The 18148-nt window shown below is 37.2% G+C and overlaps 2 protein-coding genes across 3 annotated transcripts; one reads left to right on the top strand and one right to left on the bottom strand.

Annotated features, from left to right (window-relative positions):
* The first annotated feature begins 10448 nt into the window (after positions 1 to 10448).
* LOC116031734 (tyrosine-protein kinase ABL1-like) lies at positions 10449 to 14066 on the top strand. 2 transcript variants are annotated; one of them, XM_031274023.1, is made up of 4 exons: positions 10449 to 10523; positions 10662 to 10809; positions 10972 to 13417; positions 13503 to 14066. In XM_031274023.1, the coding sequence occupies exons 3-4, from the start codon at positions 10984 to 10986 to the stop codon at positions 13805 to 13807; spliced, it is 2739 nt and encodes a 912-aa protein (XP_031129883.1). In that variant the 5' UTR covers positions 10449 to 10523; positions 10662 to 10809; positions 10972 to 10983; the 3' UTR covers positions 13808 to 14066. The 2 variants fall into 2 exon arrangements, with proteins under 2 accessions (XP_031129883.1, XP_031129885.1); XM_031274025.1 differs by having other exon boundaries at positions 13506 to 14066.
* A 343-nt stretch (positions 14067 to 14409) lies between these two features.
* On the bottom strand, positions 14410 to 17927 carry LOC116031968. The gene is made up of 3 exons (XM_031274347.1): positions 17179 to 17927; positions 16297 to 16828; positions 14410 to 15029 (listed from the first exon to the last, which is right to left on the bottom strand). The coding sequence occupies exons 1-3, from the start codon at positions 17723 to 17725 to the stop codon at positions 14837 to 14839; spliced, it is 1272 nt and encodes a 423-aa protein (XP_031130207.1). The 5' UTR covers positions 17726 to 17927; the 3' UTR covers positions 14410 to 14836.
* Positions 17928 to 18148: the final 221 nt, after the last annotated feature.

Consider the following 18148-nt stretch of genomic DNA (forward strand, 5'->3'; position numbering starts at 1 on the left):
AAACTCAAAAAATACCTGATTATCCGACGCAAAGCGCTGAACGGATAATAAAGAGGCAGAAAGACGGGGAACATGTAAAATATGAGACAACTTAAGAGACCTAGAAGGCGTAGAAATAGAAGCATGACCCACGTTACTAATAAGTAAAGGCGTACCGTCACCAACACGTAAAGTGTCGTTACCACCATATTCTTCAGAAGTAGAGAGGGCAGCTATATCAGGTGTGGCATGATGTGTTGCACCAGTGTCAGGCAACCAGGTATGAGCAGTCACGTTATTCGCCGAATCACCCTGATGAATAAAATTCGCTTGCGGAGAAACAACATAAGGCAACTTGTAACAAGACAAAGCCGAGTGACCAAATGAACCGCAAATTTGACACTGGATGGAAGAGCCTCTGCCACGGCCTCTCCCACCGCCACGTGACTGCCGACCAGAACCGCCGCCGCCGCGCCATGCAGAACCTCCGCGACCGCGAGCAGAACTAGAACCAGCACGACCGAACGGTGCTCCGCCAGCCGAACGGCCTCCTCCACGACCACGCGACTGGCGACCTCCCTGAGCAGCGAAAGCCGCCGGTGCAGCACCTCCAGGCAATGCGTAATCATCACCGGCGATGAAGTCTTGCGCGCCCAGCAAGTCAGCAAGCTCAAGGAGCGTCACCGGATGTCCTCGAACCGCCAGCGAAGAGGTGACACCCTTGAACTCCGGTCGAAGGCCGCGGAACACGTACAGGTTCTGTTCTTCCAGCGTTACCTTTCGGCCGGCGAGAGCTAAATCTTCAACAATAAGCCGAGCTCGCCCGAGATACTCTGCCGTCGACGAATCTCCTTGCCGGAGACCATGGAGTTGGCTAAGCAAGTGAAGTTGGCGGGATTGAGAGGCGGAAGCGAGGGACTGCTCAATGGCATCCCACAACTCCTTCGATGTCCGACAGCCGACGGCGATGGAGAGCACCTCCTCGGACAGCGAAGAAACAAGGAGAGACAGCAACCCTTGATCACGGCGAGACCACGCAACAAACGCCGGATTCCGAACGCGGGCAGCAGCAGCGGACGAGGTAGCAGCAGACACGGCAGGGAGGAACTCCTCCGGGCAAGGACACGATCCATCAACAAGATCAATGAGATCATGGCCACGTAGAAACGGGAGAACCTGAGTACGCCAAAACAAAAAATTGCGGTGGTTGAGTTTGATGCTAATGTAGTGATGAGCAGAAGAGAGCGACGACACGGGAGCCGGCGCCGCAGAACTCACAGCAACATCTGAAACGGTCCGCTCAGAGGCAGAGCCGTCATTCGTAGCCATGGGAACAAGAACGAAACCCTAGCGACTGATACCAGATGAGAACAATTATGTTTGTATTAGAGTTCACCAAATATGACTGTAGGAATACAAGAGTATATATACAAGAGAATCATAAGTAAACTAGGACTGAGAATCATAAGTAAACTAGGACTGAGAATCATAAGTAAACTAGGACTAAGACTTATAGTATGACTCTATTATGTAGAGTTCTAATAGATGGAACTGGGCATGCCCATTGATTCTTAAATTGGATTTGTTTGTAGAACATAGACCCATCCAGATCCAAAAATATTGATTGCCCACTTAGCTTTTCTCAAAGACCAATATAATGTTGGAACTAAGTTGTGGGGCAACAGCATTTCCTTCCACATATTTCTTTCCTTTATAAATATTAAACCATTGAAGAAGAAAATATTTTTTGTGACAGTAATCACAGTATCATTTTGTCCCCTGGGAATTTAGGGCAGATAATCAACAGTTGGGGAAGGGTAAAGAAGATTTGAAACTGATTCAAAACATTTATACTTTAAGTTGGGAAGGCTAATAGTGAAACTGATTCATGACATTTATACTATAAGTTGTGTTGCATCAGACTAATACTCTAATAGTCAATTTAAATGTCAGGCTCTGTGATGATATTAAAAATGTAAATTTGATAAAAATTGAATAATATAAACAGTGCAATAACCAACAACTATCTAAGAGTAAATTAGATTTTTTTAAATGAAAATACAATAAGCTCATATCAATAAATTACTCAAAATAACTTTTTCATTTTTTAACTTATTGGCATCAATAAACTAAGACAAAACTCGTTTACCAATCACCACTCGTATTGTTAAATTGACCAAACAACTAAAATTGATCGAGCAAGGCAGACTTTAGGTGATAAGTCATTTTCTAAATATTTAAAAATTGATAAATTATAGGCTGGGGAAAAGCATTGATTTGTAATAAAATCCTACTCATTCATCAAATTGTATAAGCCGCCCTCACTCACCTAGCTAGCTAGGAGATCCTATCTAATTAATTTATCAATGTTTACAGTAAATACTTGTCTAATTGTAGGCCTACTTATTCAAACCTCTAATGTTGATTGAGTTTTGAGTAAATATTGAGTAGCATCAGTATGCTCAGTGGGGATACGATCATATAGATTTGAATGAAGGAAGTTTAGTAGTGCCTTTTTTTTTTTTTTTGAGTACTACTGACTCTATTACATTGTAGTATCTGTTCATCTATATTTTTTTCAACCTATTGAAACACAAAAAGTCAATACCGCCTCCACTGAGGCTCAATCGCTCAATCTCATGACCTCCCATATGGAGGAGTCAATACATATTATCTGAACACAAGGCGCTTGACTAAGTAGTGTGTCTTTAATTTGCTGTTGGAAATGGAATTCATGTGGTGACAACTGACAAGTGAAAAATAGCAAAATGACCAATGAACCTTCACAGGCTATTCACAGGCTATAGTCTTGTTTTGGAACTTCCTAAACTTTTTTCTTGAATAGTACCTTCTAACATATACATAGTATCTGCTCAACATGATAATGTTCATGAGGCATCTATTTAATTTGGTAGCAGTAATGCTATCAAACCACAAGGTACTTGTCAGAACTTCCTAACCTTGATAAACATGGGAGTAATCTCTAGCACAGTCATGGTTGCAGTAGGCGCTAGTTGGGCGGTAGACTAGCGCCTAACGCCTAAGCGGCGCCTAGGCGATATCTAGGCGACGTCCTATAAAAACAACAAATTAATTCATATGTGTTAGTGTATGTCATATATTATATTATATATATTATATATATATCTCTTACTTCTCTTACTTATATAAATAAATAAATTTAAATATATATAAATATAATAATAAAATTAACAAGCCAACTCGCTCGAGTTAACTCGGCTAACTTTGCCGAGTTGGGCGAGTTAACTCGGCCAAATTCGGCTTAGTCGGCCGCCAACTCGGCCCAGTCGGCCGAGTTAGGCGCTAGGCGGCCGACCACCTAGGGACCAATTCGCCTCAGTCTAGGGGCCTAAGCGGGGATTTTTGCAAGAGCACAGTACAGTATTCACTCTACTCTGATCTGTGGGCTGTGGCTTACAATTTGTATTGCTTTCACATGAAACTGTTAAAATTTTTGGTTTTACTACTGCTAGCTGTCTCAGATACCTTTTTTTCTTTTTTTTTTGAGGAATAGCTGTCTCAGATACCTACTTGCCGTTTCTACTTCTCAATTCAATGAAGTATAGTACTGTCTATATATCCTTCATTTATTATGTCTTTCAAATTTCAATGTAAAATGAAGAACCCTCCTCATTAAATGCTCAGCTCAAGCAAAAATGTTATTCAGAAAGAGACCTATCAGTTTTAATTAGTGAGTCATAAATCAGACATTTTTATCAGTTAGTATGATGTCTGTTCCTGAAGAAATGGAGATGTTTTTGCAGGTTAGGAAAAAGAAAGAGAAGAAGAAAAGTAGATCTGAAGAAACGAGTTAAGATTAAGCAAAGGGCATACAGATTCCCAGAGCAAGAACCAAATTTAGAGTCTACAAGACTTATTGGAAACATAAATGCAACAACATATCCTCAAAGTTTGAACTCTAAATACAAAAAACAGGAATCATAGTCTGTCCTACAACCTCAATTCTTATTTCAGACCTTCATAGGGACATCGGCTGTGTGAATGATGTATGTGAGCACTAACGCCAACAACATCAAAACGTACGCAATCCCTTGATCAATTGTTGTCCCTGCAAAACACACAAATATAAGCTATGAGATTTCAAATCTCCACTCCCTACACAACAAAAAACACAAATCCCTGCCTGCTGCCTAAAAACATCGGATCTAAAATGGAATCTAAGGATTCAAAGTAATGCCTCTATGGATTTCATAAAAAACATAGAAAGTGAAAGAAGAACTGACCATCGCTAGCAGGGGCGGGAGCCGGAGCCGATTCCTGACCCTGGGCAACTGGCAAAATGGTGGTAAAAACAAGAGCAAATGCGGCAACGAAAGCCAAGATCGAGTTACAACTTCTTGTCATTTTTTTTTTGTGGGGGAAAAAGTAATTATTCTTTTTTTTTTTTTGGGATTTCTTTCTCTTTTTTTTTTTCTTTGAACACAGACTCTATCTCTCTCTGCGGCAGCCTCCCAGAGAATCTCTGAGAAAGGCTCAAAAGAAAGGAAGGCAGGCTAAGAGAGAGAAAGAGAAACCCAAAATGCAAATTCCTCTCTTCATCACAGAAATGAAGAATGAGAAGGGCGTTGGTTATAAGGGCAGTTAGTCGGTTACGGAGGAAAGGACAGAAACGCAAAACGCCTCAGATTCCAAAGCTGGATGACCGGAGAAACCGGTCATGTGTACGGCCAATGTGGGCCTCACCCACGCATCCGCATGCCTCCCTGCGCCTGCACCTGCCTCTTCCCAACCCCTTAATTCGCGCCATATGCTCCCACCTTAATTACTTTTGTTTTCTTGTAAAAAAAAAGTGAAATCAATTATTCTTTTAAATACATAATTATCTTAATTTACGTCACACTAATCATAGTCCCTAGTTTTCTATCTCAAGAGTCATTAGAGAATGTAAAAGCAATCTTTCAATAAGCCTTTTGTCTTACTATAATGTTGGAGAGTCTAACTGCAATGATGTTTGAGGAGCTCACCCCATCCCGTTGTTGCGAATCATGACTTGAGCTCGTGATCAACTACTATACTAACCCCCATTTAGGTTATGTATAATTTATTTTTTATACACTAGGTTCTCGAATTTGAACCCCCCAACAATCATGGGAGAAAGGCTTTAGGGTGGTCGATCGAACTAAGTCACTAACTGAGCTAGCTCCTATGGACGGTCAAATAAATTATTGTAGTATAATTTTTGTACAATTAAGTAATTGAACTTAAAATATGTGCAATTGAATAATTAAATATATATATATATAATATGTGTGTGTGTGTGTGTGTGTGTGTGATATTTTTTTTTGGAAAAATGGTCAAATAAATTCCTAAATTTTAGCTGAAAAGTCAATCAAGCTCCTGAACTTTAAAAAAGTGCAATTACATCATTTAACATGTTATATCGGGACAATGAAGTCCAATAGCCGGGTAATTTACCTGCTATTACAGGTCATTCCCGTTCTGACATCATCTTAGGCAAAATTTCGGTGACGATCGAACCGTCGTCGGTCACCTTCTTCGACGGGACTCCAGCGAAAGGCAACCAGATCTGGGTTGCCTTCAATGGAGAAGGCGATCTGGGTCACATTTCGTCAGAGTCCCACCGGAGAGGGCGACCGACGATGATTGGGCCGTTGCCGAAATTTCACCTGAGATGATGCTGGAATGGGAATGACTTGTAATAGCAAGTAAATTACCGACTATTGGACTTCATTGCCCGGTATACACATGTTAAAGGGTGTAGTTGCACTTTTTTAAAAGTTTAGGGGCCTTATTGATTTTTCAGCTAAAGTTTAAGGGCTTATTTGACCATTTTCCGTTTTTTTTTTTAATAATTCTAATAGAATTCAATCACATTATTTATATAGTATGTAGTAATAGTTTCCCTTTCTTCTATTATGCTAGTTGGGTGAAAATATTGAAAATCTGAAATATTTTAAACTCAAGTTACACCAAGGGAAATTAAAAATATGTCCAAATGGCATATATTTAACATGTTTTTATAGTCCAATTGTACATAATTTTTTTTGTTTAATGGATCAATTGCATGCATTTTAAATTTAATCCTCCTCTAATGGCATAAAAGTTAATATTCAATAAGTTAGACAACTTATTTAACACTTGTTCTTTTCTTTGTAAATCATTACTAAAATAATCCATAATAATAATAATAATGAAAGATATTTTTAAAAAATGCCACGGACAAATATCAAACTTAATTGGCTAAACCACTATATGTACTTTTAGTTTTTTTTTTTTTAAAAAAAAATTGACATACAACACAACTTGTGAATAAATTTAAAATAAGTTTTTTTTAAAGAATAAATTTAAAATAAGTATAACCTTCATTTTGCTATTTTTATCTAGGGAATTGACTAATGCGCATCCCACAATTAATGTATAATCATACCATTTAGTACGCCAAAGACCAAAGTAGATAGTTTGTACTTTGTAGAGCAAATTTCAAAATTTGACGGACCATACGTTGTTATTGCCCATTTAGGCCGGTCCAAATGCTACTATAGTAATTGGGCACTTTCCGTGACTTCCATGGCAGTTTAAGTTTCGTCGTATTATGCGTGTAATAAAAGCAGTAATAGCCTAATGTTTTCTTCTTCTTTTTTTTTTTTTAGTACTACTGACTCTGTAATATCTGTTCATAGCTACTTGCTCAACCTATTAAGTACAAAAAGTCAACAGGCTACTTTCTCAACCTACTAAAGCACAAAATGTCAACAGTTGCCTCCACTGAGGTTCGAATCCACTCCCGTCCATGTGGAAGTGTAAATCGGGTGCCACTAGACTATAAAGTCTTTGGCAGTAATAGTCTATTTAAATAGTTTACGAGTTATTATATATGAGTAAAATTTATTTAATGTATATTTCTATATAGTAATTGTCAAATTTTTCTTGTCAATCCAAAAAAGAGAATAGCATATTTGAGGACCATTTATGTAGTAAAAAATGATATTCTTTTTTTTTCCCTTCGTAATTTATCTCGCATTATCCACTCTTTAGTAATAGTTGATAGTGTACGTATTGATTATATTATCAATCTCACCACCAATTAATAAATGAATTTAATTTGTTTTCATAAGGCATTGGGACATGTTCATGAGGTGTAGAATTATGTGACGAAATAAAAAAAATTTGTATTATAAACCCAAAAAAAAAAATTAAAAAAAAAATCGTTTAGACTATTTGCGCACTAACAGTGGATATGAATTACAAGATTGAAATATTCATGATTCTCTATGAGCTAAGTAGATGATTTATACTTTCTTGACCATTTTCAGTCCAAAAAATGTGTAACTACGCCTTTGAAATGGTAACCGGGATGCGATCACACATTCACGCTACATAGAAGCTGGGTAAATTAAATGTTGTTTTAATTTGGTATTATATTGTTATATTATATTATATTTTGACAGTGAATTAAAATTATAAGGATGTAGAAGAAACAGAAATGAATTGCAAATATGATGATATGGGAATTGTTTTCTATTTTTATTCATCATGTGATATAGTCTTAATACTTACTTAAAAAAGATATAATTAAGTAGTGTCATATTTCAAAATGAATATTATAAAGTAATTTTTTTTGTTAAATGTAGCAATCACTTTCTAATTAGCCTATGTTGATTAGAAAGAAACGAAGAGTACAATCCAATATTGTGGATCATTACCCTATGTTGATTAGAAAGAAACGAAGAGTACAATTCAATATTGTGGATCATCATCCATATTATGTATTTGTGGCATAGATTATATAGTTACACTTAACAAATTATGTATATTCAGTTTATTTGCCTACAAATCACATATTATTAATTTAAGACAATGTTAGAACATGTATATAATATGTTAACTATTTGTACATAATATAAACTAGAATCCATAATGTGCATGGTTAGATACATATATAATATCGACTAGAGTTTACAATATGCATGCTAGACCATGGTCCACAATATAATTTGTAGAGTACGTTTGGATAACATAGTGATATTTGATTGCTTCTACCTTTCTAGAAGCTCTATTTTATTTAAATGTTTTTCATCCATATAATATAAATTTAAGGATAAAGTTACCGAATAAAAAAAAAATTGATCACCAAAATCTTTTACTATATATGATATATATAGTAATAAAACATTTTTTATTCATTTGTTGCTACTAATTGGCTGACTCCACCTTGCATTAAAAATGAATCAACTTATTATGTAATGTTAGATGGTAAGAAATTTAGTGAAAATTTTTAATCTATGTAACACGATTCCTAAATTAATACTACGTATGAGTTACTTAAAAACCAAATGATCCATAAATTAATATTAGTTATTTAAAAATCAAAGAATGTAATATCGTATCTTGAAAGAGTAATAATACATTTTCTTTAAAACAACACTTATCACTATGTGCCTACAACCCTGTGATTGAGTAGTACTAATCTTTAACTTTAGGTTAGAATGTCACATGTTTGACCTTAATATCGCCTCTCAATTGCTTTTTTTTTTTTTTTTTTTTTTCTAAAGAACATTTATCACTTTATAGTTTCATCCTTTACAATAAAACTGACCTTATTCCTATAAATCTCTCTTACTCTAAACAATAGGTCCCACCTCCACATCACCCAATTTACAAATCATTTACTATTTACATTACATCTATGCAAATCCAATCTATTTTTAAAAGTGGACCTAATATCACCTATCACTTTAAAACATTAATAAATAAATTAAATGGTAAAAGAAAACAAAATAAAGTACATAAAAAAATTAAAAATAATTAGAAAAGTACAAAAGCTGCAGCAACTTTGGTACAGGATTTGCAAACTTGCAAAAGATGCAAATTCTGTACACTAATAAATAAATGATGTGGCATCCACATCATATTGCCAATAGCAAATTGATAGGGTTGAGGTTAGCCAAACAACCAACTTATCAATTGGCCAAAATTATTCGGTTATTATGTTAATTTTTTAAATTTATAGTAAAATCAACTAAATAAGCAATAAAAACAAGAACTTTAATTTTTTCTTTTTGGAGCTTATAAATAATGTTCCACCACAGAGTGAATATTATTATTATACAATGATAAAAAGGAAAAATATTTTTTCAGTACGAATAAAAATAACTTTATGGTGAAGTGAAAAAAATGATTATGCTAAGCTTCAATAATTTTTTTTTTAAAGCACATATAGTAAAAATTCATTAACAAGTTTGATTGTTCGTGGGAGCTGTTTATTGTCTTTTTTTTTAATTTGAGCGAATAAGCTATGGACAATGGAGTATAATATTTTGAGATTTTTTTTTTAATTTGAGCGAATAAGCTATGGACAATGTAGTATAATATTTTGAGTTCTACTGACTCTATTACATTGTAGTATCTGTTCATATATACTTTTTCAACCCGTTGTAAAACAACATCCTATATGAGAGAGTCACTACATGCCATCTCAGTACAAGATGCTTGGCATGTTGACTAATTTATCTTATTGTAATCTTTTACCAGTCAAGTTAATAAAAAAACTAAATAAATCCCGGATGTAAACGTATAGTAAGTTTCAATGAAAAAAAATTACTGTAATTTATATGCTTAACAAATCTCACAATGATGGTATCTTATTATCATATATCTTTTCATTGAAGTACATCATGTAATTTACTTTATCTATCGGTCTCCATAAAGAAACAGTAAAAACTAAGGTGTCATTATATTTTAATTTAAAAATGTTACATGATGTATCACACTAAAGAGTCTTATACAAGACCTATTCTATTAACGTGTTTTGATCTGACACCAATTCATTGTATTCACGTGTGTTTTTACCATAGCTTTAGTTGGCCGTGACGGATTGTGCACCATGTGTAGTGTAAAAATTTCACCAATTAGTGAAGATATATTAATGGTGTGTTTAGTTGACAGGTTTAGCTATCAGGAATGAATATCAAAGTCATTATTATTGTTTGATTGACATGTTTAGCTATCAGGAATGAGTATCGAAGTCATTATTATTGTTTGATTGACAAGTTTTTAGAACACTACAATGATGATTACCCGTCAATTGAAAAATCCATTCCCTAATAAAATATTCATTCCATTATTCATTTTCAACCGCTTCCCATAACTATTTAGATTTTGGTTTTTATTTTTTTCTTTTTTAACTAGTTGTAGTCCTCGTAGAAAAATCATGATTGGTTAAAATTTGATAGTTGAAGAACCATAAGTTGTTAACTTGTACCACAAATGATAACAATTTGAAACCGAAAGACCACGAGTGATGAATTTAAAAGTTTAGGATTAAACATGAAAAAAATCATTATACTAAGAGGACCTAGATGATATTAATTCAAAAAAGAAGTAAATGAAAATTTGTAGCAACGTATGAAATGGAAACCGAAAATCGCGGGAAGATATAGAAGTAATAAGCACGACGGCCTCGAAAAGAATGGGAAGCGTCAACCGTCCACTGGCAGGCAGCTCAGACTTGAATTCCAAAGAACATCTTCCATTTTCCTCAGGTTCGTCAAACGTTTTCATTTTTTTTTTTTTTTTTTTATCTCACTTCATATTTCGTTTCAGTTTTCTTGCGCCAAAGGCATCAATTATCTCTTTTGTTTGTTTTTAATAATCATACATATATCTTCGATACCATGCAGGTGTCTCCTGGGCTTGTCGTGATGGTTAAGCCAACGTTGTAATTCAATTCGATCGGGCCGATGAGTTTTGCTGGATTCCTATCGGATTCCATAGCAATCGGATAGGAATTCAGCGTCTTCAATTCGCGCCAATAAGTCATCATTTCAGGTTCTTCGTCTCCTCGATCATAGTAATCTAATTCGTTTTCATTTAATTAAATTTTGTTGTTTAATCGCGTCTTGATCTCTCCACTCTTTTGATTGAATTCCCTGTTTCATATGTTTCAACGTATGTACGATTGAATTTGATTTGAATGTTTTTATTGTAAAGCCGCACAATATAATGGATCAGTTCCGGCAGATTGGGGAGGTTGTGGGGAGCTTGAAGGCATTAATGGTGTTGCAACATGAAATTTCGATTAACCAGAGGCAGTGTTGTCTGCTTTCCGACATTCTGGTACAGGCTTTCGACACGATTGCAGAGGAAATCAGACAGAATTTAAGGTTGGATGAGAGGAACACCAAGTGGAAGGTGCTTGAGCGCCCAATGATGGAGCTACATAGGATTTTTAAGGAAGGTGAATCCTATATTAACCACTGTCTGGACATCAAGGATTGGTGGGGGAAAGCCGTGAGTCTCCGATTAAACACTGACTGCGTCGAGTTTCACATCCATAACCTGCTGTGCTGTTTCCCAGTTGTGATTGAAGCCATCGAGGCTGCAGCAGAGATCTCGGGGCAGGACGAGGAAGAAATTCAGAAGAGGCGAGTTGCGTTGATGAATAAGTATGGGTCAGACTGGAACGACCCGAGGCTTTTCATGTGGAAGTATGGGAAGCAGTACTTGGTCCCCCGGGAGATCTGCAGCCGGTTGGAGAGAGCTTGGAAAGAAGACAGATGGCTGCTGCTCGAGAGCATCAAACAGAAGAAGAACACCAAACTGGGAGAGGGGTTGATGAAGATGTTGGATGGGTCAGAGACGACGAACGCCAAGCTTTTGCATACTTCCGTGTTGTTGAGAGCCAACGGCTATGTTGCGAAGAGGCGTCTCGGGTCAGGGGGGAGCCACCTCAAGGAAATCAACTGGTTGGGAGAGAGTTTCGCGTCGAGGAGCTTCTATGGAGACGCTGAAGAACACGCTGCTCAGATCTCGTTGCTGCTCTCGCTTTCTCACCCGAATGTCCTCCAATACCACTGTGGATTCCATGATGAAGTGAAGAAAGAGGGGTTTCTGGTGATGGAGCTGATGAGCAAGAGCCTTGATGCTTTCATCAAAGAGAATTCCTGTCAGAAGAAGAGAATCTCATTCTCCATCCCTGTCGCGGTTGACATCATGCTTCAGATCGCGAGAGGGATGGAATACCTGCACTCGAGAAAGATTCATCACGGGGAGTTGAACCCATCAAATATACTGCTCAAACCGAGGTACTCCTCTGCAGAAACTTATTTTCAAGCAAAGGTAGCTGGCTTCGGGTTATCCTCGGTGAAAAGGAACTATACATACAAAAGCTCCTCAAAACCGGGATCCAGTGCAGTTGATGAGATATGGTGTGCACCGGAAGTTTTGGCCGAACAAGAACAACCCGGGAGCAAATGCGCCAAATACTCGGAGAAAGCTGATGTCTACAGCTTCGGAATGGTTTGCTTTCAGCTTCTGACAGGAAAAGTTCCATTCGAAGAAGGGGAGAGGCCGCTCGAAGGAGGAAAAATCTTCAGAAACTTAATAGCCGGGGAGAGGCCTCTTTTCCCTCATCCTTCACCTAGATACCTTGTGAACTTAACTAAAAAATGCTGGCAAACTGATCCAAGCCTTCGCCCGAGTTTCTCATCCATTTGTAGGATTCTGCGTTATATCAAAAAGGTCCTTGTTATAAACCCCGAGCATGGCCAGCCCGAGTGTCCACCCCCACTCGTCGACTATTGTGACATTGAAGCTCGATACTCCAAGAAGCTCCCTGAGGACGGCATCTGCACAGTGTCTCAAATTCCTTACCAGATGTTTGCTTATAAGCTCGTGGAGAGGGAAAAGGCTTCGGGAAGCTGTAAGGAGAAGAGCTGGGATTCAACGAATGATCGTGTGGGTGTAATTGATGATCTCTTTCACAGGCCACCTGATAGCAGATCAGCTTACTCGGAGATTATTGACAGGAAAGACGTAGGAACATTTGTTGATCAAAGATCAGTCATCTCTGATGACACACAGAGAAAATCTCCAGCTGATCCAAGGTCAATTGTCGGAAAAACTCCACAGAGGAGATTCCTGCCAGGAGTCTCACCTGTTGAAAAGTTGGGAATTGCTGAAATTCCAGAATGGGGGAAGCAATCAAGCTCGCCAACCGAGCAAAATCTGCTGCTGCCTCGTGATGAGATGCCAGGAAGGAAATTGAATCCATCGAGCGGGGAGAGCAAGAAGCGGAATGGTGATTGTATGAACTCAGCAGATGAGCCAAAACCAAAGGAATCAACTAGTGATCCGAAACCAGCATTTCCTCAGACTCCGGAGCGAAGGCCCTCACCTGTTGAGCAGACGCCATGCGGTTTTGAGGCCCCACAGAACAAGCATTCAGCAGTAGTTATGGCAAATTACAAGATAGCTCGCTCTGAAAGTACACAAAAGAGAACATTAAGCAACAGCGCAAAATTAACCAAGATCCCAGAAAAGAAAACCCTTTCCAGTTCAGAAATTGGTCATACCTCCTCCACTAGTCCAAGGACTCCAGCTAAGGATGCTCCATCAAACAAGAAATTTAAAGACACAAGAGCTAGCAATGAATCAGGTTTTTTCTCTTAATTTCTTTCTTTTATCTCTACCTGTTCTTAGTTCAGTAGTTGAGATTCACGTTACAACCATTCCAATTACAGCAGGGAAACTAAAGGACCGACCCCCATCATCTTCTCCTGGAAGGATAAAAAGAACACATTCATCGCCAGTATTTTCAGCTTCAGGGATCACAAGAACACAATCAGTACCGGTTTCTTTGACTATACATCCTCTGAAAGCATCTTCACCATCAAGAGGCCCCCCAGTAAACACAAGTGGATATGTATATCCAGGTTTATTGCCACATCCCCACAGCAACAAATTCAACAGAGATGGCCTACTACAATCAGTTATGAGCCTGAAGGGACAGAGGAAAGCTCAAGTAAAAGATACGGAGATACCCTAGCTCTCTTTCCCCATTCTTACATCATATTTCCATGTTTGCTTAAAACTGCACACATAGTTAGGCTCATGCAACACCACATAATTTCGTTTTCTACTTAAAACTCTTTTGTCAAGTTTTTGTTCCATACCCAGGTTAGAGATTCAGCAACATTTAGTCCTTTTCCACTGCAGTAAAAGAAAGGATATTAGTCTGTCATGCAAATTTTTGTTCTACATTATTATAATATATATGCAATTGTTGTTTGGTATTTTTGTGATTCACCCACCTTCTCCACTGCTATAAATCTATCCACTGATCTGTATTCCCATGTCCCAAACTGTCTTTCTCTACCTTTTTACAGTAATGGTTCATATTGTGTAAGTACAGAAAATCAGATGCAACATTTAAAAAAGCCTCTATAGAATCTATGTTCGGTCTGTAAGAATGGACCAAAAGTATTTCCAAGTTTAGAAAATTATATGATTAAAATGTCACTTCTTTGACTTGTTTTAAGGAAGAAGGCAATTCAACCATGCAGGCAAACTATTTTCACCTCAATACTAGAATAAAAAGGCAGGCAAATTTTAGCATAAACAGCAATACAGCACATTAGAGAGGGAAAGTAAGAGCAAATCATGCTGCAATCATGATATTGGCAGAAAGACTAGATTAACAATATACAAGCACCAAAGGCTGAGAGTTGAGCAAAAGGCTATACTGGTGATTGTACAGCTTTTCAAGTACAAAAACATCATTTTCAACAAAACTATCTGGATCTAGATTTACCGATATATGGATCAAAGATTGTACATTCTAAGAATCATGCTGAGCAATTTGTACTAAAGACCACAAAAATAAAATGAACCAGAATCTATGATGGCAAGTACTTGATCAGTATCCAAAAACAATTGCAACCCTCCAAGCATCAAATACTAGCAAAAGGTCTTCTCCACATTGTCCCCAGGGCAGATGAAAGAAAGTTCATCACAAAAACACAATTTAACATGAAGACCGAGGTGCACATGCATAGTCTGCATCTTCGGAAGCACACTAACGCCTGAAGCTTGTACAATTGTGACAGAACAACGGATCCTCACCGCTAGAGTATATGCGAAAAAGTTGTCCACTGTACTTGAGAGCTAACCTTTTAGACTGCTCAATAGCAACTTTAGATATTTCTGACATAGCCCTATTGAGTTTATTCTCTGGGTGATCGTCAATGAGATACTTTGCCAATTCAACCCTGAAAAAAAGAAGTACAAAAATTCCAGATTCAAACATTATGCAACATCCAACAGGCAAATATGCATTTCATTGATGAAGCCATAATTTCCTTAATGAGTTAAAGTAATAAATCATACATGTGATTCAAAAGAAGAGTGCATATACAAATTTGTGCCCCACCATAAAGATATGCATTAGATCAAAATAGAAAATCAGGACGAAGTTGCACTCTTCATTCCCAAAAACATGTTAAGACAAAAAAAGAAGCACATTTCTACTTTGTATACATTCATAGACCAGAATGGAGCATGACATGTAAAGCCATAGATCATTAAACAACAGATTCCATAAATGTGTTCACCCAATGAACATGTATTGCTGCATTAAATTCAAATAAAATCATAAAGAACACTGTTCCCATAGTTGCGCAAAAAAGAGGATTTTCTGATTTATAAAAAATATATAGTAAGGAACACTTACATATTCCTCATATCCAATACACCAGAGGAAAGTGGAAACCACCCCCCCAGGGAAATATAAAAACAAAATCAAAGGCATATAAACTCATTTGTGATAACAATTGTGATTGTAATTATCAAAATGATGCTCCCTTCATCCTATTTTATGTGTCTAGTTCAGTTAACGAGGCTTGACTCGTTTTCAAAAAAAAAAACAAGGCTCGACTCAAGTTATTTAGAATTTAATTTTTTTTTGTAATACTTAGTTTAGTATTAGTACATAAAAATTATATATTTAGAAACAACATTAAAAGTCCTGTTAAACATAGTAACCCCAATTTAAAAAATTAAATGTCAACTGTAGAATTTTGTACACTTGTCAAATGCAATTGTTTCAACACTTGAAAGGAGATATACATCAATGATTAAAGATGTTTGTATTGTTATAAAATGATGTCAACCAGTTTTTGTCTTAAAAATGGTATTATGTACCATTTATATATCATTCTAGATTATAAAATGTAATTTTGCCACTTTGCGTTGCTTTGTATACATACGCAAGGTGGAGCTTCAATTTACACTTGATCTTTAAAGCCAAGGCCAAGGGGGGCTCTGCTGCACTTTTCACCTTAAAAGACATTGGGACAGTGGGTTCTCTTTCAAACACGTATCCAACTCTTCATATAAAGGGTAAAGTAAAAAACAGATTTTGTTTAGGAGATAATTACACCGAGCCAATATTGAATGATATGGTAGAATGATGGTGAAGTTACTGTTTTGGATATAAATAGAGAAAGGATAAATAGTAAAGTGGCTTTGAAATCATACCCGAGTTCATCATTTGAGTCAAATCCTCTATCCATGGGCTTCATTGACAGTGGTGCGGAAATTAGCTTTCTATAAAGTGCACAAACAGCACTCATACAAAGTTCACAATCATCGTCAAATGCCAAACGCATTTCATTTTGATCCAGCCATGGCCCGCTCCCAACTTTTTGGGGTTTCAAGTTGAGGTGTGAAGAAGCTGTAGACTTGCCCGCCATTGGACTTACTATTGCTTCACACTTAACTCTAGCTATGGACTCATAACCTGACATTCTAGCATCACCATGATTTTTCGGGCTGTCAAATACCGGTGTTACTTCTGTTTCATGCAGGAGTTTGCGCTTCTGTACACAAAAGGAAGAACTATCCCCATCATCATCATTGCCAAAGATTCTTTTTCTCTGTAAGCTTTCTCCCTTTAATTCATTCATCTTAGGGCCAAGTCCCATTCCACTTTTCCCTAAAATTTCAGCATCATCCAGAGGCATCTCATGATTCTCATCCTCATCATCACTGAGAAGAACCACATATGGCACTGTAATAACAGAAAGTGGATATGAAACAAAAATAGATCAATGGCAATAGGCATCAGGAAGCATCAAGTCATCAACTTTGACTAACATGATATATAGTCACTTATATGAAACACACAATTAACAACAAATAGGCCGGGCATGTATATATGCAACTTTAATTTAATAGCCTTTGGAAGCAGACTTGAAGAAAGTATATAAGCACAATCCCCATCCCTAGAGAACAGACTTGCAGCCATCAAACCCCAAACTTTAATTTAAGCATTTTAAGCATATACAATAAAATAAAAGACCAGAGCACTAAATACGAAATAAATTAGGGTAATAAGAGATCCAATTATTTGTATTATACCTTCATTCGTGGGACTACTACTACTACCACCAACTTTGGTGGCACTAGGTCCCAGGTGATTTTGAGTACCAAAAGAAAGCTCATCATCTAATTTATCAGCAATGTTGCTCACGTTTGGGACTTTTGTAGCAACAAAAGCTAAATCCTCTTCCATGCGAGACACCCTCTTGTCCAACCACGCATATCTTTCCTCAGAAGCCTCCAGTCTCTCCTCAACTTCCTTTTTCTCAGCCTTCAACTCTTCGATTTCTCGTTTGAGGCGGGCGTTGTTTTCACCCAAATCTATATTCTCCTTTTTCAGCCTCTGCAATTCGACCCCCATTTTGCAATTCTCAAATTCTAGAACCTTCTGGGCCGACTCGTTCGCTTTTTTCAAACTCTCTATCTCCGCCTTGAGCGCATTTTCTCGGTCGGTCAGTATTTTCTGGCCCAGGCTAAAGTCCATTCGCTGAAAAGACGTCCTTAGGAAATCAACCACCTCTGAAGCCGAGGAGCTTGCAGTGATACCGGTCGAAACCCCTTTTCCCGGTATGGACTCGAAACCCATCGGAACTTGTTCAAAAGGAAATGAAACCTTACAAGAAAAAGGATAAGATGAAGGTGCAAAAGGCGTGCAGATTTTTACAGAAGAGAAAATGCAGATTTAAGTTTATGCAATACTGTGTGACTGTGAAGGACTGGGCGTGGCAGAGTGTTTCGTTCCTTCCCCGAGACGTTTTAGTTTATGCAATACTGTGTGACTGTGAGCTTCAACTCGACGTAAAGTGTGTGTCTTTTGACTTTTTGGGTTAGTGTATTTAATCGTGGCTTATTTTTAAAAGGGAAAAGGGTCAAATAGGCCCTCGAACTATAGCTCATTGTGCAATTAGACTCTCAAACTTTAAAAAAGTTCAATTAAGCCCTCAAACTTGTTATTTTGGAGCAAATAGACCCTTGAACTTATTTATGACCTGTAATAGCAGGTCATAAA

The sequence above is a fragment of the Ipomoea triloba genome, chromosome 10, assembly GCF_003576645.1.
Source record: "Ipomoea triloba cultivar NCNSP0323 chromosome 10, ASM357664v1".
NCBI lineage: Eukaryota > Viridiplantae > Streptophyta > Magnoliopsida > Solanales > Convolvulaceae > Ipomoea > Ipomoea triloba.

What these genes read in the sequence shown, in the direction of transcription:
- LOC116031734 (XM_031274023.1), top strand. Translation starts at nt 10,984, where the DNA reads ATGGATCAGTTCCGGCAGATTGGGGAGGTTGTGGGGAGCTTGAAGGCA. An exon ending in AAGAGCTAGCAATGAATCAG is followed by an intron (nt 13,418 to 13,502) that starts GTTTTTTCTCTT and finishes TTCCAATTACAG; the next exon opens with CAGGGAAACTAAAGGACCGA.
- LOC116031968 (XM_031274347.1), bottom strand. Translation starts at nt 17,725, where the DNA reads ATGGGTTTCGAGTCCATACCGGGAAAAGGGGTTTCGACCGGTATCACT. An exon ending in TAGTAGTCCCACGAATGAAG is followed by an intron (nt 16,829 to 17,178) that starts GTATAATACAAA and finishes CTGTTATTACAG; the next exon opens with TGCCATATGTGGTTCTTCTC. An exon ending in GACTCAAATGATGAACTCGG is followed by an intron (nt 15,030 to 16,296) that starts GTATGATTTCAA and finishes TCTTTTTTTCAG; the next exon opens with GGTTGAATTGGCAAAGTATC.